Source organism: Monodelphis domestica, chromosome 1, assembly GCF_027887165.1.
Source record: "Monodelphis domestica isolate mMonDom1 chromosome 1, mMonDom1.pri, whole genome shotgun sequence".
NCBI lineage: Eukaryota > Metazoa > Chordata > Mammalia > Didelphimorphia > Didelphidae > Monodelphis > Monodelphis domestica.
In genome coordinates, this window is record NC_077227.1 from 639441018 (window position 1) to 639465257 (window position 24240).

The 24240-nt window shown below is 39.9% G+C and overlaps 1 protein-coding gene across 4 annotated transcripts; it reads right to left on the bottom strand.

Annotated features, from left to right (window-relative positions):
* Positions 1–1702: 1702 nt before the first annotated feature.
* Positions 1703–23907, bottom strand: LOC103092736 (uncharacterized). Of its 4 annotated transcripts, none has more exons than XM_016428101.2 (10): positions 23633–23905; positions 22850–22889; positions 17621–20308; positions 14372–16069; positions 9046–9111; positions 7988–8088; positions 6620–6684; positions 5862–5998; positions 5223–5375; positions 1703–2925 (listed from the first exon to the last, which is right to left on the bottom strand). In XM_016428101.2, the coding sequence occupies exons 1-10, from the start codon at positions 23789–23791 to the stop codon at positions 2585–2587; spliced, it is 5448 nt and encodes a 1815-aa protein (XP_016283587.1). In that variant the 5' UTR covers positions 23792–23905; the 3' UTR covers positions 1703–2584. The 4 variants fall into 4 exon arrangements, with proteins under 4 accessions (XP_016283587.1, XP_007476837.1, XP_007476838.1 ...); XM_007476775.3 differs by having other exon boundaries at positions 5862–6049; positions 23633–23904; XM_007476776.3 differs by having other exon boundaries at positions 5862–6049; positions 22850–22886; positions 23633–23903.
* Positions 23908–24240: the final 333 nt, after the last annotated feature.

A 24240-nucleotide genomic window follows, 5' to 3' on the forward strand; every position in this document is an offset into this window, starting at 1 on the left:
TTCATCTCTCACTCCTTCCCCCCCTCACATGTCTCCCCATCAATGTCCCTCTTCTCTGGGCAAGCACTACTTTCCTAAATGTCAACCAAGGCACTGATTAGACTTGACATTTGGATATTGAATGTAGGGAAAGACTACTCCTGAAAAGTTTTCAAACCCTTGGAGAAATGAAATCCTGATAAGTGGTTAGGATGGTTAATGACAATGGGATCATTTCCTCCCCACCCCCTTCACCGATGCTGCCCTTCACAGGTGATTACTAGGTGCACCCAGGGTTTTACAGATCACCTGTGCATCTATAAGCCCTGCCCCACTCCTCTTGGAAGCTGAGCTGCTTCTGCTTCCTCTAACTGACTACAAATGCCTGGTGAGTGTATGGCTATTCAAGGAGTACTAGCCCTTCTGGTAGGAGGACTTGCTGAACCCTTTTCAGGGCTGCTTATCCACCTTTGGTGTCCCATCTGGTACTCAACTCTCAACTGTGGCTCCTAGAAGCTGTAGCATGCATAGCAGCCATATGCCAATAAACCATCTTGGTAGATGAACTAAACCAAGTCAAGGATAACTAAGGGACCACAAACCCCTGTATGAAGACTTCCCCAGGGGAAATGGCTGGATAAGGACAATTTATACCAATGGCCATGAAGGCTAGTGAAGCAAGCACTGTGGAGTGCTTAGAGCATGGTAAGACATAGAAGATGCTGATGTCATCCACTGCAACTCAATCCATTGTCAGTCATTCTAATTTTTGTCCTCTCAGACTTCCAATGACTCTGGACAAGAAAGTGAGGCTGATACTTTTGTGCAGTTCTGCCTCTCTTGAATCCACTTCATATTCAAGTCAACATCACCCATGATGTCATTGGTACTCTTCAAAATGAAAGAAAAACAATAAACACCTATCAAAGAACCCATCTCTAATGTCTTGACTCAAGGCTCCTCAGCTTCCACCTTTGATTCCATATTTGATGTGAGTGAAATACTTTGGTGAAGAGAAGCTAAGACTTCCCACTGTGCCCCTCCAACTGTGTTAGTCCTGCTTTAGAACTTTGTAGCATGCCCACCTGATCAGAAGGGGTGTGTGTGACACTTTAAGGGGTTTTTTTCATCCTGGCTCCTGGAGTGTTTTCTGCAGAAGGGTGTCACCTGGGAGAACTAGCATAGAAGACAGAAGAAAGGGGAGGACAGGGAAAGAAAATTATTTCAAAATGCTTCTAGTTCTACTTTGTATCTCTGAAAACAGTGCTAGAACAAGGCAATGAGTGGACTTTCATCTCTTCTTGTGTACCCGCTTCTAGAAATATGCATTATAGAAATATGCATATCTAGAAGATATGCATATATCCATGGTGTTGCCCTCATTTTCTATCTAACTCTCCTCTTCCCCCCCCTTCCCTGTCTTGGGGTGGGGGGATCTAAATTCTTGTCATCAGCAAGGACTCTAGATGACTTTGATCTTTTGTAAAGCTCCCATTGGACATAGCCATGAACATTTACATTAGCCCTAGTTTTTAAAACTGAGAAACTATCCATGTGAGCTCACCAAGAGCTATGATGGCTCTAAGAACAGGTCTTCCGTGTTTTTCACAATGCCTCAAACTTATAATAGAGTGTGATCTCTCCATTTGCCCTCTCAATAGCTTGTGCAAATATACCTGAGCCTACACTGGGATCTGATTAAAAGATGTGACAATGTTGTATAGTTTTAAAGAAAAATACTTTTTGCAAAAAAAAAAAAGTCTTATTTTATTTGGGGGATCAGCTTACAAGGAAACTACTATATCAGACAAAGGAACTTCTCTGAACAGTTAGCCATCATTGGTTAAAAATGAACAGTGCAGCATTTGACTATGGGAAAGGCACAATTTCTTGAAAAAGAATTTAAAACAAAGTATTTCAGCAGTAGATTAAGGGATAATTAAGAGAGTCTTCCTATAACACTCATTTCTAACTTTATAAAAAATAGTTGATAGGTACAAGAGAGAATTATTTTTGAATACCAAAGCTTTTCTCCATCTCCAAGAGGTGAAATTTTTTAAATTCTTTGTATAAAACTACATTATGGTCAATTGGGAGTTTCTAAACCGTGCTAAATTAACATCACTTGAACTTGAGCATCCTCAAAAGTCACTGGATTCATTCATTAGCTTTGGAAATAAGTACGATGTGCCCCATCCATTTCCTGAACCCCTAGGTGCTTCCTGCAGACCAGTCAGATGGCACAAAATTTTCCAGGTCATTAGATTTGTACTTTTGCTCATTATGGGAATTAGTGTGGAAAGTCTTGATGTTAAGACACAGACATGTGAATGCCTTCACCTAGAAAGGCTGGGAGCCACAAAATATGCTTCAGGTAGGAAGGAACAAAAAAGACAAATTGAATTACAATAGGAAATTCTCTCCTTTCAAGTTACCAGATAGACTCCCTTTCCCCATCATCTACTCCAAAATGTTCAGTCTTTCCTTCTTCCAGAGAAAATAGTTTATAGATCACTTATAACCGCTGAGAGAAAAGTCACCTCCTCCTTCATCTGACTCAACAGGAGATCAGAGAGACAACAAATAAATGTTCCTTAAATCATCATTAGAGTTCTTTGGACTGTTCCACCCACACATGGGAGTCTTTGCTCAGGTAGGATATGTCTTCCAGGGAGTCATCTATGACTCTAGCTTGGGGCTTAGGCTGATAGGGATTATAGAGGGAATATTTATTAAACTTCTTCAGGTTAAAGTAAGGTTTGGTTTGGGTCAGTGGTGATGAAGACAAACCCTCCAGGGATGCTGTTTCCTGGAGGCAAAAATCTTTCTTCTCTTGGGTTGTTCTCATTGCCTGCCACACTAAACCTATGATCAGTATGATGATGATGGTGGCAAACACAGAAGCACTGATGACAAGATCCAGATAATTAAAAGAAAATCCAACCCCTGGAAAAAGAAAGAAGAAAATGATGATTCAAGATTTTTTTGCCTTCTCCAATTTTGATTTCAAAGTGCATTTTTAATGAGTCATCCCTTTGACATGAGTTTTATTCTAATTCAACAAGCGAAATGCCTGGCGTGATTTTAGCTATATATTTTAGTATTCCAGGATGCAGCTCCTAGTTAAGAGGGAATTCGAGAAAAAGGTTTGGTTTTCCTGAGCCCAGCTGATTACTGGCTTCTTCCTAAAAGTCAAAGCAAAAGACATAAAGTAAGGGGTTAATCACTTGTTTCTGGTAGTGATGAAATGTTTTTGTTCTTTTTCAAGATGACTTTTGGCCAGACCCACACAGTAATGTGATATCTAGGCAAGCCACTCAACATAGTTTTCATTATTGACTGAATCAGAAACAATCACCTCACTCACCAAGAAATCTGATGATCACTTCATTATAACTGCATCTGAAACAACCTACTAAACCTTAGGTTGCACAATGGTTAGAGAGCCCTGCCTGGAGTGGGGAGGACCTCCATTCAAATTCAGCCTCTTAGCTGCCTGACCCTGGGCAAGTCATTTAACCCTATTTGTCTAACCTCTTGCCTTTCTGTCTTAGAACTGCTTAAGTTAGGTATTTGCTAAAGTTCTACTTCTGTGTCTATTCTTCTAGAATCCAGGCTTCTGGAAGAAAGAACTATTTTTTTTTGTCTATATACCTCCAGAGCCTAGTATAGTTTGACACATAGTAGGCACTTAATTTAAACTTGTTGATTCATTGATTTTAAATTCTGCTCTTGATGTCCTCTTATGTATGGCACCTTAAGATTTCTTAGCTGACTAAATTTCACTTCTACCTCAAGGATGCCATCCAGCATTGACTTTGGTAGTTCATATTTAGAAAGGACATGTCTAGTATCAAGGATTAAAATGACAATCCCTTGTAGAGAAGTATATTGCAAGTGGTGAACAGCCTAATGCCCAAGTTAACAGATGCTTTCATGAATTCTCATTAAGATTATCATTCCCTATGGACATACTCCAAATCTGAGTTTCCAAGTTAGAGATCTCATTGGGATGGATAGAAAGAAATCTCTCATAAGGAACATGGCAGATAAAAGGCAGAGCTATAATAATTAGATCAACCATTAGCTTGTAAAATATTCCAACTTGGACTGAGTCAGGTAGTTATTTGGTCCATAATTACCATACTTCAGAGAAAGTTGCTTATTACTCAGAGTTCCCTCTAGCCTGTGCTATCACCGTTAAAAGAATGTCAGAGCTGTGTGAAGACTATAAATTCAAATTTCAAAATGGAGGGGGATGGTGGAAAATTACTAGTATTGTTGCCTCCCAAAACAGTCAAGTATAGTGAAGAAGAGTTTATAGAAAACCTAGCTCTGAGCTAACTAATCTAAATGATCCTATGAGCATTTAAGGATAACCCAGAATTAGAACAAACAAGTGGAAAATGAAACATTTGTCAGAGTTTCTATTACAAAGTACTTTAATCAGCAGCAGCAACCTGGAACCTTTGTGCACCGGGAGCCAGAAAATGTGGGTTCAATACTGACTTTGCTATTATGACCTTGGGGAAATCTGCCTTCCTGGGACTCAGTTCCCTCATCTGTCAAATGCTGTAGTGACTACAATAAAGAAGAACTTTGAAAGACTTCAGAATTCTGATTAATACAAGGACCAACCATGATCCAAGAGGACTGACTGTGAATCATGATTTCATCTCTTGGTGGAGAGATGCTGGGCTATAAAGGTCAAGAGGATGACATGCATTATCAGGCATGGTCAACGTATTGTCTTATTCTACTTAAATATGTCATAAAGGCGGTTTCTATGGTAGAAAAGAACTACCAATTAATTTTTTTATTATGTGTTGTTGTCGAGTTGTTTTTTAGTCATGTCTGGCTCTTCTTGACCCCATGAGGTTTTCTTGGCAAAGATAGTGGAGTAGTTTGCCATTCCCCTTTGCAACTTATTAAGTGACTTGTCCCATGGTCAGTCAGCTAATGTCTAAATCTGGATTTGAACTCAGAAAGAGGAATCTGACTCCAGATCCAGTGCTCTAACCACTGTGCAACCTAGCTGCCCAGGCCTATGACAGTAGATATTTAATAAATTCTTATTGATTTTGGCTAATTTTTTAAAGATTAAAAAGAAGAAAAGAAAGGTGTGACTAATGTATCAAGGTCCCTTCCAACTCTAAATTCAGGATCTTATAATCTACAACAAATTTATCTTGGGGTTTCTCTGTAAGTAGTATGTACCATGATGGGCATTGACTCTATAGTACCTGAATGTGGGACATGGACACATAGGATTCCAGTCTGCATTGGGGAACGGTCTTCATGGTCTTCTTTGCAATGGCAAATGTAAGTGCCAACTCCATTGAAACACTCAGCCCCTTCACCACAATGTTCTAGGCCAGTTTCACATTCATTTACATCTAAGAGAAAAGATCAGTGTCAAATCACACAGAGGACGATGGTTAGCTGTACAGTGGAATAGATGTGTTTTATCATCCCACAGTTAAAGAAATATAAAGGGATGTAGGGAAATTATCTCCTATCCTGGATAGCATGGGGATAGCAAGGGAATCTGTCCATTTGTGACAATGCATCTGATATTAGATCGAACCTGTTCTAATAAACACTATTAAGATTAAACTGTTGCCCTCCTCACCCCACCCTTCTACAAAGGGCACTGATGTAGAACATTAGCGGGTTTTTTTAATTGTATTGATCAGTTTTGCTAAATTTTTTATCTTGTTTTTTTTTTTGTTAATTAAAAATCCTTTGTGATAAAGAATGACTCTGGGAAAGAGAAGATGAGGGACACAAGAAGAAATCTAGGCAAAAACAAAAGATGAGAATACAATTCTTTAAAAAAAAAAAAAAGATTAAAACATCACTGATACGCAACAGGCCCATACCGTCAATGGAGATAGATTTCAGATGAATTTGGAGAGCTTCTATGGCATCTCTGATGAGAGTTCTTAATTGGGAATGCAGGGTACTGCTCAGAGAAGCTCCAAATTGGGGCATCAGGTAATTGGATATATTTCTCCCTCTAGACATCAGATGTAGCCAGAAAACAAACATGACATTTGAGGTGTCCTTTCTAGAAGTATTGTGGAGGAAATTAAAAAAAAAACCTCTAGTTGAAGAATGAAGTTTTAGGATAAAGGAGAAACAAACTAAAAAACCTAGCTAAATTCAAAACATCTAAGCATGATGTTTTGGGGTATTTGTTATCTTTGCTATTTTAGATTTAGCTTTACTTGTCTAGTAAGCAATATGGAAGGGCACATTAAATCCCATGATTTCTATGTAGTAACTTTTTTTATCATTCATACTGGAATGCAGGGAAAGAAGTTAACATGCTTCACCCAGGATATTAGTGGCAGCATATCTCCTTGCCTCAGGCTCATTTAATTTATTCTCAGCCCTTTCTCTCTACTCTTAAAAGGAAGGAGAAAAAGTTATCAGAAACTTAGCTCCTGCCTGATCCTGTCCAGTTTTCAGAGCTGGTTTTTATGAGTTCATTTTTATTGAAGGTAAACAATAATCATGCATGATAACAGCAAATAACACCTCATTTATTTTTTCCAAAGAGGAAAATCATTATAATAATTCTATTTTGAATAAATCCATGACTCACAAAGCTAGAATACCAGTCTCCGACACTCACCTCTTAATTCTGGTTAGTTTGAATGCATCTGTTTCAGGTGAAAAGTGGCCTAGATTTTCCTCAATCTGCAAAGAAGGACCAGAGAGGTTTTTAATGAGGCCATCTTTACCCAAAACCTTCGTCATTATGACAGCTACTTATTCTGGATCAAAAAGGGCTACCAAAGGGAGCCACATTCAGTTGCTACAGTCAAGGATCCCAAGATACAAAATGATTACATCTTTTTGCTATTATGGCTACATAGTCTCTTCCTGTCACACCCTTTTAGGGGTGCAAATGGTTACTTGCCTGCATTATTATTTTTCAAATATGGCTGGTTAATCTTATTGGGCGATGTTGCCTCTCCAAAAAGATGGTCATTGGGGGAAAGCTGGGTGGCTCAGTGGATTGAGAGCCAGGCCTAGAGATGGAAAGTCCTGGATTCAAATATGGCATCAGATACTTCTAGATGTGTGACCCTGGGCAAGTCACTTGACCCCCATTGCCTAGCCCTTACCACTCTTCTGCCTTGGAACCAACATACTGTATTTATTCTAAAACGGAAGGTAAGGGTTTAAAAAAGAAAAAAAAGATAGTCATTAAGCCAAACAATTCCAGAGGCTATAATAAATAGTTAATTGGAAATTCTAAATAGTTATCTAAATAATTTTAATTAATAAGATTTCACCTAATATCTTAGTAACCTGATGAGTCAAAGCTTTGACATGAAAGAGAAACATAATTATCTCCATTTCCCATAATACATTAGATTTATTTCATCACATTTGAAATATATCAGATTTGCCTTCTTAAAGAAGATACATTTTCAAGTTCTTTTTCTTAAGTTCTCTGACCCATTATTTTATGGACCAAATAAAATCTCTACTCTGCCAGCTCTCCCATCAAGGAAGGAAGGAAGGTGGCACAATGGATTCAGAACCCTAGACCTGGAGTCTGGAAGACATAGGTTCATATTCAACATCAGACACTTACTAGATATGTGACTCTGGACAAATCACTTCATCTTTGTCTGTTTCCATTTCCTCCACTTTAAAATGGGGATGATAATAATAGCGCCTACTTCTCAAGGTTGTTGTGAGGATCAATAAGAAAATCTTTAAGAAGTGTCTTATAAACCTATATAAATTCTAGCTATGATTATAATCTAACACATGGCAGCTTGGTCATATATACACACACACACACACATATATATATACATACACCAGATTTTCTGTTTGATTGTTTTGGCAGCCTCTAATTTATAACTCTGTGTGTGTGTAGGTGTAGGTGTGTAGGTGTATAATATGCAATATAGTCACATACATGATCATTTGAAGGTCTACCTCATAATCAGTTTCTCTGCAGCCAATCCCACTGCCATCTTACCTCTTGCTTAAATAAATCTACCAAGACTTTCTCCACTTCCGAGGCATTGTGCAGGCTCTTTACCGGGTACTCCGTTTCGATTGTCACTTCCAATAGGATATCTGCCAGATATAAAATGTACCAACAGTGTCTGCCTTAGTCTCAATCTGCCTTCCCTCCCTGTAAATCCTTTAGAGGGACTCCCTGATCTGATGTGAACTTCACATATGAAAACACTTTGGAGCACGACCCAGGGGAACTGATGACTTTACATGTATGGTTACTTAGTCAAAGTCAGAAAAATCATGTCAGGCAGGAGCCGCTAAGAAGTTCTAGAGAACTTGGATTTTTAAAGTCTCTAATCCAGATAGAATATGTTAGCTGAGAGCTCCCAGATGGCTAATCTTCTGGAGTAGCCAGTTTAAGATTATACCAGAGCAGTCACCAACTTTCTGGATCCCCAAACATGGCAAGGTGAGGTGGGGGAGAGGAGCCTCCAGTCACAAACCCCCTTTAATTGGGAGAGAATATAGAATACTGTCCCATGGTAGGGACACCCAAACTCCAGGACCCCAGAGGCTGCTGTCTGGGCTTGGGTAGATGGGTGGAAGAACAAGCAGGACAGGAACCTATGTGCTACGCTAAAGGGGAGAAGATGGAAGTTCTCCTGCATTAAATATTTCTGACAATTAGGGTTACACTGAAATGTTTCTGCTAAGGAAGCACCAGTGCTGTTATCAGAAGTATCTAACCCTTTTGTTTTCATATCCTTCAATTTTCAATGTCAGTATTTATACCTCAGAATTAGCAAAGCTGTAAACCAAAGCTTGATTTGTTTTGTTGATTGTCTAGACTTAAGAAAGTATTAACAACACAGATTTATCAGCAGGCTTCAAATTTCAGTGCTGTAGAGGCAACTGCCCAACCTCCTGGTCCCCGTTAAGACCACTTTCTGCCATAGGCTGCTAACAACCCTTAGCACTGCTTTGGCCACAGTATAACAAGTGAATGGGGTTTTGGTCCCAATAGTATGGTCACTTAGCATGACAGGAGTGTCTCTCTTGCATTTGAAATCTTACCTCCTGGATAGTGTTGGAAATCTAAGGCAGACCCATTTCCAAAAGATTGGGAGGTTGTTCTTGCATCTGCGTTGAGTGACAAGGATGGAGAGTAAAAAATAGGTAAGAATGAACAACAGAAGTAACATTGGTTTTATATTCTTGTTATACAAGCAAAGGCAGGGCTTAGCACACCTGTTTCCCATTAATCACCCATTAAGATGAAGGATTCTTTATGCCTGCTGGGAATAATTCCTACCATATTTCTCACTCCCCCTACCAATCCCCTCAACAGCCCCCTAGCTAAGGAATATATTGCATTTCATTTTCAAACTCGAGTGTGTACTAACAGTGCACATTTGTATCATACTTTGTTTTGCAAGAACCCCCTTTATGTAACTTTTCTTCTTTTTTATTTCGCCTAACACTTTATTTGGACCTCTAGATACAGGGCTGATAATAACTATGTTTATATAGCATTTTAAGGTTGATAAAATATTTCACATATATTATCCCATTTGATTCCAAAAAAAACAAAACAAAACCAGTGAGGCAGGTTTTATTATGATCAAAAGTTTACATGTAAGGAAATTGAGGCAGAGGAAAGTTAAGTGATTTGTCTAGGGTCACATAGCTGGCCAGTGTCAGAGTTAGGATTTCAATTCAACTTCCTTTGACCAAGTACAATACAGCACTGTCCACCATACCACCAAGCTGCATCATATATTATCAACATTCCTCTGGATATAGATTCAGAGCTAGAAAGGACATTAGGTTGCTCCATTTTACCAAATGGGAAACTGAGGCCTGGGGAAGTTAAATGATTTGATCATGTCACATGGCTAAGTTTTAGCAATGATTCTATTTAAACCCAGATCTTCTGATTTTAAATTCAGGACTCCATTAATGACATTTTAAGCCCTGATGTTATATTAGAGTACTAGAATCAAGACCACAAGGCTTCCTGTTGTACCTAAAGTTTTTTGCCAATATAGTACTTGGTTTATGGCAGTCCCTATATAAAACACTTGCTGGAGCCAATTCAAAGTATTTTCATATATAGCAGCAACAGCTGTGTAGCAATTTAAAGCTTGTGAAGTACTTTATATATGATATCTCACTGGCTCCTCTGGGAGGTTGATGCTGTTATTACCCCCATTTTATGGATGGAGAACCTGAGGCTAAAGACAGTAAAAGGACTTGCCCAACACCACAGACATAGATAGTATCTGAAACAGGATTTTAACTTATTCCTTTGGACTCCAAGTTCAGAGCCACCCAGCTGTCCACACAACATTTGCTTATTGCCCTAGCCAATCATTGCCTCCATTTTGCTCATGAAAACTGGAATAAGAGAGGCTAAACTGTCATTTTTAGAGGTCCTTAACTCTTTCCATCATGTACACAATGGACTCTGAGCTCAGAGGTATTAGATCAAAACCCCTGAGAAAGTAGAAAAGTGGATAGTGAAGGCAACTGGAACTTCTTCAGGTACAGACAGGAAATCAAGACTTTTAACCCACTTCCTCATGGCCCATCCACACCACTGAAAGGTGAAAACTAATACAAGAGTCAAGATATTAAAGCTGCAGAGAGTTTAAATAAAGTGGCCCCTTAAGGTCCATTCATAGTTTACTTTTTTCTCCAAAGATATTAGGGACAAAGTCATATAACCATAGAATTGGAAGGGACCTTTAGGGGCTATCCAATTTAATCCATGCCTGAACAAGAATTCTCCTGCAAGCATACCAAATAGCTACCTCTCAGGCAACCCATTCTACTTATAGATAGCTCTAATCATAAAGATATTTTTCCTAACATCAAGGCTAAATTTATCTCTTTGAAACATCTACTTACAGCTCTAGTTCTGCCCTGGGGGGCCAAGTAGAACAAGTCTAATCCCTCTTCCATGTAACAGCCCTTCAAAAAACTGAAGACAACTATCATCTTTCTTCTAAGTCTTCTCTTTTGGCTAAACATACCCAGTTTCATCCCCGATTCTCCTCATTATGGCATGATTTCAAGGATCTTCTGCAGCCTGGTCACTATCCTCTAGGGGATATTCAGCTTGTCAATATCCTTCCCCTAAAATATGGTGCCCAAGAGCCAGATACTTCAAATAGGGTCCATTTCCATAGGTTTTGAAACAACAGTTCTCAACACAGCTTAAAATCAAATAAGGTTCTTGCAGGGAGACAGGGGAACATGGAGGGAAATAGATGTTTTATTGCATTAATTTCATACTGACCTATCAACCTACTAAAACTCCAGATCTATTTCAGATAGACTGATGTCTAGCCACTTCTCCTATCCTACATTTAAAATATCTTTTCATTTTTTCCCTCTTTTTCCTAGACCAGTGATTCTTAATCTTTGTATAGGTGTCCAGAACCCCTCTGACAGTTATTGAAGCCTAGGGATCTCTTCTCAAAATAATACTTTTAATTGCACAATATAAAAACCGAAAGATTTCGAAGGAAACAAATTACACTGAAATAGTTTCATAGATTCCTGCTTCTAGACTAGCAGTGTGCTGGTAAGTGTTTAAGAACCAGCTCTCCACACACACAAACACATACATAAGCATGCACAATGCACAAAGTTAAATCTGTATTGTTAACATTTTCTCCACTTTTTAACATTAAACAATGAACAATAAATTAAGTACTGATTTGCAACATTATCCAATTTTGTAGTTGTAAATACTGCACCTGAACCTTTAACAATGGGATTCACCAACTGGATCCAGCACACTCCAGTGACCCACCTGATTTAATCCTTGATATTTTCCCCCTCTGCCACTGAAATTTCTAGTTGGATGTTAATGAGGTTTATTGGAATAGAAAAGGCAAGCAGCATGGCTAGGTAGATAGAGTATTCAACTTGGAGATTGGAAGAGCTAGATTCAAATTCTGACTCTGACATTTAACAGACATATCAAGGTCCAGTCAATTAATCTCTGAGCCTCAGGCAACTCTGATTGTGTTCAGTCAACTTAAGTTCTTGAATTTGTAGCTATTAGAAAAAGCAAGCTCCCAGGCCAATAAAACCACAGACCCTTGAACTATTTCCTCTATTTATTATAAAAGATGAAAGTTTTCAGAGCAATATAGGCTCCAGCTCAGAGTCAATGACCAACAGGACAACAGAACATGACGATTTCTGAAGAGATACTCATTATACCCCCATTCTGACCAAGGTGCCAGCACTCGATCTCCACTAAAACTACCACTGTCTGAGGGGGTATGAAAAAGTGATAATGAATCCAATTAACCCTAGAGTGGGTAGGAGGAGAAAGGAGAAACATGCTGCTGACATAACCACAACTACTAGTCATTAACCTTGCCCAGGAAAGGCAAAGAATGTGGGAATATGGGAAGGGAGGGGTGGTGGTGGTAAAAGTTTTTGGCACAGCCCGACCATTAATCACATGGGGGGGGGGGGGCGCGGAACCTTCATTAACTGGTCCCAGTCTGCTGAGGTATATAGTAGGGCTGTGTATCTACAGAATCCCATAAACAGTCTCTCCACAGAACAGTAATTCTTTAGCCAAAGGTAGTCATTGTTCCCAAGCCAGCCAGGTCATGAAGAGTCATTACTTATTTAAAAAGTTTCTGAGTTGCTGTAATTCAGTTCCCTTACTGTGTGCAGTGTGGGAAAATTACACCCACACAGCAAGCCCTACTGGTATAGGATAACCATGGTGCTTCTTGGAGCGGTTGATGCAGCTTACCAAGTTCCCTTTCTCATTTGCTAAACTATTGCTAAGACAAGGTCCTTCTCCTCCATATTTGTAAGGTTCGGTTTAAAAATGACGTTTCCAAAGTAAGCTATCTGCGACCCCACCATTCTCTTCCTGTCCCTAATCTATTCTCTCCAAAGAAGGGATTTTGGAGGGGAGGGGCAAGTTTTAATTTTAGACAGTCAGAATATTAAATCCACTTTTTTTTAAGGGCAGTATTGATTACAAGATGAATATAGAAGCATGAGGTCAGGTCCTATGCCTTTGTAGTACAATCTGAAACACGGACCCTTTAAAAATCTCTCCCACTAGTTTTCTAGAATAGCTAAAATCCAGTTAGAGATATCAGGGGTATGCTGGTAAATGTTTAACATCTGACTGCACACATACATAAAATGTACTCAGAATACATTTTTCAGCAGAAACTGAATTACTGACACTTTCTCCATCATTTTCTTAAGACTAGATAATCAATAAAACAATAAACCAAACCCTGAATGTAACACTTGCTGATTTCCAAAGCATAAATGCTCACACTGAAAATTTAACCATTGGCTCTCTAGTTAGGTAATGCAGTATGATAGAGTGTTGGGCCTGGAGTCAGAAAGTCTCATCTTCCAGAGTTCAAAGCTGGCTTCAGACACTTACTAGCTGTGTAACCTTTGGCAGGTCACTTGACCCAGTTTGCCTCAGTTTCTTTATCAATAAAATGAGCTGAAGAAGAAAATGGCAAACTACTCCAGTACCTGCAAGAAAACCTGGGCAAAAGAATGAACAAAAGTCCATGGGCTTATGTAGAGTCTGACACAACTGAGCAAGAAGCCAGTATGAGCTAACTCCAGCACATCCCTAACATCTTGGTTCTGCAAAAGCACAAGAGGTGAAAATGATTCAGGGGGGAAGCCAGTCCCATGGGAAAAGAGGTAAGCTGGAGGCAAGCCCATCTTGGGAGGGATCATGTTAGATGAAAGCATGAGCTGAATTGAGTTGGGCTTATCTTGGGCTATCAGTCTGATAGTAGAGGATGGAACTTTGTGGTAGAGTTTGGTTATAAATGTTTTAATGTCATAAAAGTTGTAAAAACAACATTGATCAGGGCAAAGTTGTCCAGATATGGCTGCACTCCACTGGGTTATGGCTTCTCTCCAGAAGTTGCCTGTTAAAACATAAATGCTCCCTGAGGGTCAGGAGGGGAAACAGAGTAACCATGTGCCAAAAACACTATCAGATTACTTTATCAGTTTGTCTGGAAAGCAGAGAAGGTGCCCTAAGGAAAAGGGTGCAAAAAATGGATAAATTTTGATGAAGGAAAGAGGCAAAAAGTGTGATGATTATCGTGGATCACTGTATATAGAACAGGTTAGGGGATTACTAGAAGGAAAAACAAACCCCCTAAGACAAACTTTAGAGTGTGTTTTGCCCATGGTTAGGCTGGCACATTCTGAAAATGGAAGGATAACGCAAACAAAATGCTCGATCTAAAGGTACTGTAGACACTTACCTGTAACTCCAAGAATTGTATACTCAGTGCAAAGGCAATGTATTGTGCCCCCCCCCTCCCAATCCCCTTAATGAAAGAAAGTTAGCACAGTATAGTCACCATACCAGGATATCCTGGGGTTAAAACTAAGACTCCTTCAGTTGTCATGTTCTTCCACACTTGATCAGGGCTCAAAGATAGCAAAGCCTTGGTCTGCAGACCCTCTTTGGCTTGGAAGTTAGGTACTGAAGGACTTGTGTCAGCACCAGCAGTGCTTGGTTGGAAATCATCTGTGACTTCTCTGAAGAAATTCTGGGGAGTGTGAAGAGTCTTCATGAAAGAAGAGAGATCAGCCAAGCTGCCAGAAGATATAGAATCCCTCACAAATCCATTGGACATTGTCACTCTCCTAGAGCTTTCCGGACCTTGTAGCTCCTCACTGAGATTTTGCAAAGTGATGAACTGAGTTGGATCCAAATTGACTCCCTTGCTCACCAACTTTGTTGAGAACATTTCCCCACCTCTCTCTTTGCTAGCGGCACTGGATTCTGGATCTAACTGTTTAACATTGAATAGAAGATTTGAGGACAATTCTTCTTTAGGGATATTTAAGGTGTCCACTGTGAGCTCATCACCTCCAGACATTGCTTCTAGAAAATTCTTTTCTTTAACCAGCTTCACATGGCTGAAACTCTGGTAAAGATGATCACGATGATTCACAGCATCCTGGGGTTTCCTTATACTCTGAGCCATCAAGTGGGAATAAAAGTTAGAAGACCTAGTAATATCAAGGTCCCCTTGCAATGCAAGGGACTCTGCTTCAGCAGAACTCCAAGACAACCTCTGTTCTTGAACAATGGCAGATGGAAGAAGCCTGTCAGAAATGCCTGCAGGTTTGGGGAGCAGTTTTGTCAAGGGCAAAGTCTTAGAAGGCCAATGAGAGTATATTAACAATGAGTCTACAGGCAAGTCACCTTGAGTAGCTTTATTTTCTGGTTTGTGCTCATACAAGATATTTGGGATTAATGCCATCCTGACAGCAGAGTCTCTTTGAACTGAATTTTTTATACTGTCTATGGATCTGCTGAGTTTCTGCCTAATCAGGAGAGGTGATGGGTTTTTGTTCATTATCAATGGACCTTTAGTAGGGATCAGAGGAAGGAAGCCACACAGTTGCTTCCTTTCAAGACCCTTTCTTTCTCTCTCTACTAGCTCTTTGTTCTTCATGATCAGTGTCTCAGTGACTATTTGTCTTTTGTCCTCCAGACCTGTACAGATGCTGTTCATGTTTGGAAAACTCCCAAAGGACAGTTTTGACACTAGGTCAGGATGAGAATTCAGGCTACTTGGACTCCTCTCTCTGAGCCTCTGAGAAGTTGCTTGGGAAGACCCAAAGACAGATTTAGGAGGAACTTGTCTCTCTGGGTCTGTGAAGATAAAATACTCGCCTTCAAAAGATGGAATATGTCTAGGATAAGATCTCATAGAGAGAAACACTATGTGGACAGCCAGGGCTTGAGTAGCAAAAGTCAAAGTTCCTTGCTTTCTACATGCATAGAAGATTTTCCTTTCCACACTTGATGAGACCCCTTGAAAAATTATTTTGTCCTGGCTTTCATCACAGTTCTCAGGCCCCTCAAATCCTTTGATGTAAACAATAATGTGTTTCTTGGTCCCTGCCCAGATAGTCCAGTTACACCAGATGTTTGGCCAAGAAGTACTTAGATCCTCTGGCAATGAAAAAGTTCCAAAGGTATCTTCCAAAACCACATGACACCTTCTTATAGGAAGATACGCTACCATGCTGGATGGAGTAAAGATCTCTGTAGGGGAGTTGGAGGTGGGGTTAAGGAGGAAAAAACAAAAGCCACATCAGTAAAGATATAGTTCATAAGACTTTCAAATATTGGGGCCCATTAACTTGAAATAAGGGTGTCTTCATGGTTTCTCATAGCAGACAACTCTTAGTCAACCTTGGGATCATCATGGTGTAATATTTATTGGAGAGATGGGGAGGATATGAAAACTGGGGATAAAGTGAAGTTTATATGGGGGTATGGAGGAGTTGAGGGGAGAGAGGGAATATTGCTCAGTGAAGCAAAGGAGGGAGAGATGCCCCCTGCTGAGAGGAAGCAGCAGGGGTCCGATAAAGACTGTTTGTCCTGGAATGACTGAACTGAAGTTCAGCTCCCTCTATGACCAGAAAAGATAGTCCACTTATCTGACTGTGAATTGGGGTATTAGAGTTGAATTGGGATAGGGAGATTCTCCTAAAAAATTCCTTCTCTGGCGCAACATTATTTTTCTCCCCTCCTTATCTCTATCTCTTATGCCAAATAAGAATAAAAATTATCTCCCCTTAAACATCCATATCTCATTCCATTTGTTTCTAGGACCTCACACAACCTGAGTTCCATGTTCTTTTTTTCTCCCCTGAAACCTTATCTTCTGTCTTAGAACCAATACCATGTATTGCTTCTAAGGCAGAAGAGTGGTGAGAGTTAGCGAATGGTGGGTGACTTCCCAGGACCCCATAGCTAGGAAGTGTCTGAGGCCAGATTTGAACCCAGGACCATCCATCTCTTGACCTGGCTATCTACTGAGTCACATAGCTGCCCCTACCAGGTGCTATATTCTTTTTTTTTTTAACCCTTACCTTCTGTTTTAGAATTAATACTGTGTATTGGTTCTAAGGCAGAAGAGTGGTAAGGGTGAGGCAATAGGGGTCAAGTGAATTGCCCAGGATCACACAGCTAGGAAGTGTCTGAGCCCTTATTTGAAGCTATCCTCTCTCTGGGCCCAACACTCAATCCACTGAGCCACCCAGCTGCCCTCTAGGCTCTACATTCAGTGATAATCTCTCCCCACATGATTAGTCTTGATGAAAACTGAAAGTTCCAAAGTGCCATTAGGTCTAATTCAGAATCTATGCTATAGATAAGTCCCATCTGACACTAAAGGCCATTTATATGTGTGAGTATACCATTTGTTCTCAGAACAATGTTTTTATCTAATTAAAGAAATGCTAAATTGTAATCAGAGGTTAGTGAAAATAAATATGTAATTTTTTTCCTGTAAGTTCACAAACCCTCTAAAATCTATTTAAGAGCCAAGGGATCCATGAAACCCAGATGAAGAACCCCTGGTTTAGGTAGAAGGTCACAGTAGAAATGCTAAGGGATACAGAAATCTGACTGGTGGTTCTTCTCTCTACTGCCTAGAACCTTGTCCTCTGTGCTCAATTTGAGCATTAGAGGCACTTGGATAGGGCTTAGCTACCTTGAAAAAAGCTCATTTCATTGAAATTCCCTTATGTAGGGATTGAATGTCTAAATTTAACCAGACATAAGAAAAAAACGAAATTAAAAGCTTACCAGAGTCTTGAAGATTTTTGGCTTCCAAAAGGTCTGTATCCTTAGACCAGAGAGGCGGGGATGAGGAGACTGCAGGAAGGTCCCCTGTCTGGTCCCACTTACCCAAGGACATTGATGGAACACTAGGGAACAAAGATATAAAGTTGGCTTTGGCAAGATTCTGGTTCTGTCCAAAGGAGTTGAAGGGTTTCCAAGGCTTGCTTTTATTCACTGTCTCATCCTTCTTTGAGGGCTGAACAGTCATTTCGGTCTGAATTTCATCAGGTTTCCAAGATATAGTCATGGCACTGCTAGGGATTGATTGCAGAGCTGACAGGAGAGTCATTTTAGAATAAGTTTTAGAAACCAAGGAAATCTTACTTCCTGAAGAAGCATCCCTACCTTGTGAAAAATTGTCCTTGGAGACTAGTTGAGATATACTCTGTGTTCCTTTTTCAATAAGGGATTCACCTTCTAATGGGTCAAAGAAATTCTTTACGCTAAGTCCAAGTCTTCTAGGACTTGATTCAGAGGTAGTAACACCTACATTCTTCAAAGCAAACAGTGGAAGTGGCTCAGTTTTTCCTACACTTGAAAACATTTCTCCTGGATCAGTCCAGGAATGACTTGATAAACTTCTAAGAGTATGCTTGTCTTCATTTATGCTTGGTGTAGGAGTGGGGAGGAAGGCAAGAGATTCTGCAGTTGGATTTGAGAAATAACATTCCATGTTGCTCTTAGAAAAATTTGGATGGTGACTCAAGGGAATCCCAAAAGAGAACACAGTAGCTGCCATGCTCTCTTCTTCATGATGCACTGAACCAAAAGGTGTGGTTATACTTTGAACAACCAGCATGGAGTCTATCTCAGTTCTAGTCTCAAATGGGGTCATGGAAGGCTGTTTGGCTTTTAGCATAGCTCCCTGGGTTAAAGTCAAAGGGATCCCTAAAGTCTGCTCAGTTGAAACTTGTTCACTGTGATAGACTGAGGGAATGGACACTGGAATTTTTTGGAGAACCCACTCAGAGACACTTACAGACTTAATCACTTGGGAAGGAGTTAGGGTCAATTCAACATCAGATAGATTCTCCTGGTAAGTAGTAAAGGGAAGAAACCTTTCTTGACTGACAACAAACTTCAGGTATGATTCAGCAAGACTCATTTGATGCCTACTAGGGGCTTCTTCAGAGATCACACAGCTGGACAAGCTTTCTGTCTCTGCTAGCCCTGGAAGTGATCTGGCTGTTTGGAGAAGTTCTGGCTCAGCCTCAGTTCTGACCTCTGTGGATCTAATGGAGATGGTTGAAGGCAGTTCAGGGACTAATCCTCTGCCATCTAGAGATGTCACCATAAGCATGAACCCCATGTCACTGAAGATTTCTTGAGAAGATTTAGGAGAAAAATCCATAGCTGTATGAACTGTTGGAACCACGGGGATTGAGTGCAAGGAACCTTCAAGAGGGAACTGAGTTTCATAGGCCAGGTCAATACTGGATATATGAATCTCCATAGAATCAGTGGATATTGTTAAAGCTTCCTGAGTCAGGACTTCAGTCTGCAGAAAGGACTGCTGTTCACTTCCAGATAAACTACTCCTTATCTGGGAGGGACTGATCTGAATCTTCTCATTTTTAGAGTATTTAGTCTTTTCAAGGAATTCTGTATCTGAGAGAATACCCAAAATGGAATGGCTTATGGGAATTGGCTTAATGTTTATTGTAGCATCCTCTGAAGTGGGAATTAAGTAGTCAGTTTGATTATCAACTCTTTCTGATTTGATATTTATAGATTCATCTCCCATTGTAGTTGATGGTGTAGGACTCACAAGGTAAGGAGTATTTTCATAAAGGATATCAAGGTCAACTGTTGAGCCATCCATAGTAGACCCAAGGGAAAGAATGTTCTTTTCTTGTGTAATTTCCAACCATCTAATATCAAGGGCTGCAGTTTTCCCTAGAGCTTTGAAAAACAATCCATCCCCAAGGCTCATCTCACCCACATCTAGTGTTTTTGTGCTGATGATGCTGTCTACCTGGGATTTACCAGATAACCTCTCAGAGTTCAATGGAAATAAGTAAGGCAAAGAGATCTCAGAAAACTCTACCTCCTCTCTTCCCCATGTGAAAGATCCCTCTGGTTGAAGATCTTTTGATGGCATTGGTTCAGGAGAGGTCACCTCTAGACCTCTTTGAGATGTCCCAACTGGTAGTTCAACCTTTAGCCCAGTACTACTGTAAGTAAGCTTGCAGGAAGGTCTTTGAAGAGGAACTTTGTAAGTTAGATCCCCTTTCTCTAAAGTTCTTTCCCTGGGATCTCTGAAGATATAATATTTCCCTCTAAAATATTTATATCGTTGGTTCCAGGTATAGTTATTTAACAGCAATGCCACATTCACAGCCAAGGCCTGAGATGCATAGACGTGTACTCTCTTGTTCCAACAAGCATAGGCAATGGTGCTTTCCATAATAGAGGCAACACTCTCAAATATAATTTTATCTGCATTTTCTTTACAATCCTTGCTTCCCCTAAACCCTTGGACATAGATGATAATGTGGTTTCTGGGGCCTGCCCAGATGGTCCAGTTACACCAGATGTTCTTAAAACGGCGATTCCGAATGACTGGGACTGAAAACTCCCCCTTTTTGTTCTTTAAGATGGCATGGCAGCGTCTCACAGGGACATAAATTTCAGTCCAAAATAATCTCTTCTCTGCAAGGCAAAAGAGGTGGGATAGAAGTTCTTAATGAGATGAAACAATTAGATATTAATGTTTCAAATAAGTAAGCACTTATATTGGAAGGCAGTTTGGTACAGTGGAAAGAGAGCCCTGACTTTGCAATCAAAGCATCTGGGTACAAATCCCACTTCTGACACTTACTACCTGGGTCACCATTTTTCTCAGCCTCAGTTTCATCTATAAGAGCATTAGACTAAATGAACTTGAAGGGCCCCTTGAATTCCAAATCTACAAGCCTGGGATCATTCTATACATGGCCCAGCAGAGAAACAGTCTGTGATGGGGGGGGGGGGGGAAGAGGAAAGAGAATAAGTGATCATTAAATGAAAACCTTACCATTTGATCCAAAGAGCACTTCTGAAACATACCTGAGCAAGACACTAAAACACATTTAATGGGTGATCATCCTACCTTTGCTTGATGAACAACCATAGCCAGGGATTCATTACCTCCCAAAGTAGTCCCATTGTTAGGAAGTTTTCCTTATATCAAGCCTAAACTCATCTCCCTGTGACCATTACTCCCAGTTCTGTCTTCTGGAGCTAAGCAGAACAAGTCGAATCACTTCCTTATAACCCTTTGAATATTAGAAGATTGTTTTTATATTCTCCTCTCCCTGTGAGCCAAGACCTCTTTCTAGTTTATATATGTCCTTTCTAAAATCTGGTTCCCTGAAATGAAGCAAAGAAGCAGTTATCATTTGGGAGTTTTTCTTTTGTCCTTTGGGTGACCCTCATTTTAATTCTTTGGAGACTGATTTATTGCCATAGATCACTGAAAGAATATTTTTGTTCAATAGGCTTAATTCAATTAAAAATACGGCACATACCCCAAAGGCAATCTAGCCTACTCTCTCTTTTTACTATTAAATTTTTTATAAATTTAAATTTGTTTTCTATATTAAAATATCTAGTTAATTCCCTCCCCACTCCCCTCCCCCCTAGAAAGGTATCATGACAAAAAGATATATGTATATATACATATATATATATATATATACATAAAACTCATTTCTATTTGTCAGTTCTTTCTGTGGAGGTAGACATAGACAAGCCATTCTTCAAACAATATTTCTTTTGCTATATATAATATTCTCTTGGTTCTCCTCATTTTACTCTTCATAATTTCATGTAGGTCTTCCCATGTTTTTCCAAAATTAACCTGCTTGTCATTTCTTGTGATGCAGTATTATTCCATCACATCACATGCTACAACTTGTAAAAATTTTGATTTTACTATTCAAATTCCAAGGAAGACAAACTCCATAGAAGGAGCTGACAATAAAATTCATGATCTCATATGTCTACACATGCATAAAGTGTGGGTAACAACCACAAGGAACTAAAGATCCTAACACAAGGAGGCAAATTTGATTTTGAATCTTTGAAACTTGATTGAAAGAGACCCAGGTTCTGGAATAGGGTTTTTGCATTGGTTTTTGTGTGTCATAGACCCCTCTGGCAGTCTGGTAAAGTCTATGGACTCCTCAGAATAATTTTTGATTGCATAAAATGCAGAGGATTGCAAAAAATACAAATTCTATTGAAATTCAGTTTCCAAATGAATTTTTTTATATTTCACAGACCTTGAGTTAATGACTCCTGTTATAGAAGGATATACCTTATCCAAAAGAAATAGGCAAAGAAAGGGGCTAAATAGCACTATTAAAAATCATATCCACCTCTGAAAACATAAGTATGTATGGGGGTGACAGGACATGACAGATAACACTGTGAAGATTAAATTAGGATGTACTGTCATCAGAGTATACTTGGATAAACTTTAAAGAGGAAATGAATATAGCAGCTTCCGTTAGCCATTTACTAAACTTTAAAATGGATGGATAAAGGGATAGGGATAGATAGAACATGGGGAAAGTGAAGAGGGGATCCCCCCATGCTCAAGTGGGGGGATGCTCAAGTGGATGCTTCCGGTAGGAAGCCTAGAGCAAGGATTCTTAAACCTTTTTTGGGTCACAAACTCCTTTGGCAGACTGACCCCTTACCAGAACTTTTTTTTTTTTTAGAATTTATTATGAATTAATAGAAATGTAGTTATTAACCACTACCTATGCTCCAGGAACTGTGCCAAGTGCTGGGGAAACAAACAAGGCAGCCTCTACCCTCAAGGTGATTTCATTTTAATGAGAGAAGATAATGCATAAAGGTGAGAATGATGAATGGAGCAATAAGGCAATTGACTACCATGTACTAGCAGGGAATGGTACTGCTGAGTTGATTACTATTTTTCTGAGCAAGAGTTGGAAGAATGGAGATTTAGCACTCAGCAAAATGGCAGGAAGATGGCCAGAAATGACATGGTGAGCCTGAGATGAGACAATGTAAGAGAAGTGCTCACAATTAGAGCCAATATAAAACAGACAGAATCACAAAGGAAACCAAATATATTGAAATAAAGATGTATTTTTTCCCCATCCACATTCACAAATTTCCCTAAAAATCTATCTTTGGACCCAAGGTTAAGAAACCTCAGGTTTAAAGAACTATACTCACCAAGCTCAGCATGTTGAGGGTCCTGAAGCTCTCTTACCTGCTGGAAAGTAAGGAGAAGGGGAAGGGAGAGAAGATTATCAGGGAAAGAAGTGGATATACTATGGGCTATTGCCAAACCCATGATGAAAAACACTCATCTGGAACACCTCCCAATCAGTAGCCTTCCTACTTTCTTGTTTACCCTCTACTCCTTGCCCTGATATTTTTGAGGCTATTTAAAAGTGCTTTCAGTTTAGGTCTTAGACTAGATCTTTGATACCATTTTTAGAGCCCTACAGTTAGCACAGCTAGAATCATCAAGTTTTAGAGTTGGAAGGGACCTCGGTGCCCATCTGATTCAACACATGCTTAAAAGAACCTCCATTACAACCTACCTGACAGATAATCATCAAACTTTTACTCAAAAGACTCCATTGAGGGTTCCCCAAGTCCCCAAGGCAGCCTATTCCTCTTCAGAATAACTAACTGTTAAAGAGTTTCCCCTCTATTTCTCCCCTTTATAATTTCTATTCGGTGCTCCCAATTCTGTTCTCAGAAGCCAAAGAGAACAAGTTTAATCTTTCTTCCACAAGACAGTCCTTCAAATATTTGAACACAACTGTCACATTCCCGGCTGAGTCTTCTCTTTCTTCTCCAGAACACACATCCTCTGTTTCTTCAACCCCTTGTAAATACATACTTACCCCCACACTCCACACAAGTAGGACTTTCCCAGTAACCACCTTCCCTTTCATAACTAGGTCTCCACCAAAGAGCTTTGCAACCACTCCCTTGAGGACTCACCATATCACTTGTAGAACTGTGAGGCAGCCCTAAACCTGAGCCTGAGTCTGGACCAGCCGCAGCTCCACTTGGTAACTGAGAGAAGCATAGGAAGAAAAGATGGACTTGGAAGAGCAAAGGCTGCATCCTGACCATTCCATGCATTACCTCCCCTAACATCCCGGATCTCAACCAGTCATGCTTCCTTCTACTGATAACAAACTTCTCTCTACCAAGCAGTCTTGGGATTGCCCTAACACTGGGTAGGGAGGTAAAGGGGGAGGGTAATTAACTGATAAGCTTACCCCCTCACCTGTTACCTGTTGGCCTAATTAACCACAACAGCACAACCTACCACGGGGCTTTGTAGATAAAATAGGATGGGGAATGTGATTGTTATTATTATTCTATTTCTCAAAGATTTTCCTCCAACTGTGGGTACAAAGTAAGTCCTAGGAAGGTCTCGAAATTTCACTGGGATAGAGCCGACATTCCCTAGTGCTACCCATCCCCATCCTCTTTTTTGTTTGTTTTTTAATCCATTCCTTATTCCTTTCAGTAAAAAAGAAGGCAGGAAGGCTATGGGCTGGAAGGTGTTCCAGATGAGTGTTTTTCATCATGGGTCTGGG

What these genes read in the sequence shown, in the direction of transcription:
- LOC103092736 (XM_007476775.3), bottom strand. Translation starts at nt 23,791, where the DNA reads ATGTTAGGGGAGGTAATGCATGGAATGGTCAGGATGCAGCCTTTGCTC. An exon ending in TTTAACCCCAGGATATCCTG is followed by an intron (nt 9,112 to 14,371) that starts GTATGGTGACTA and finishes CACTCAACGCAG; the next exon opens with ATGCAAGAACAACCTCCCAA. An exon ending in AAACTAACCAGAATTAAGAG is followed by an intron (nt 6,050 to 6,619) that starts GTGAGTGTCGGA and finishes CAATACTTCTAG; the next exon opens with AAAGGACACCTCAAATGTCA.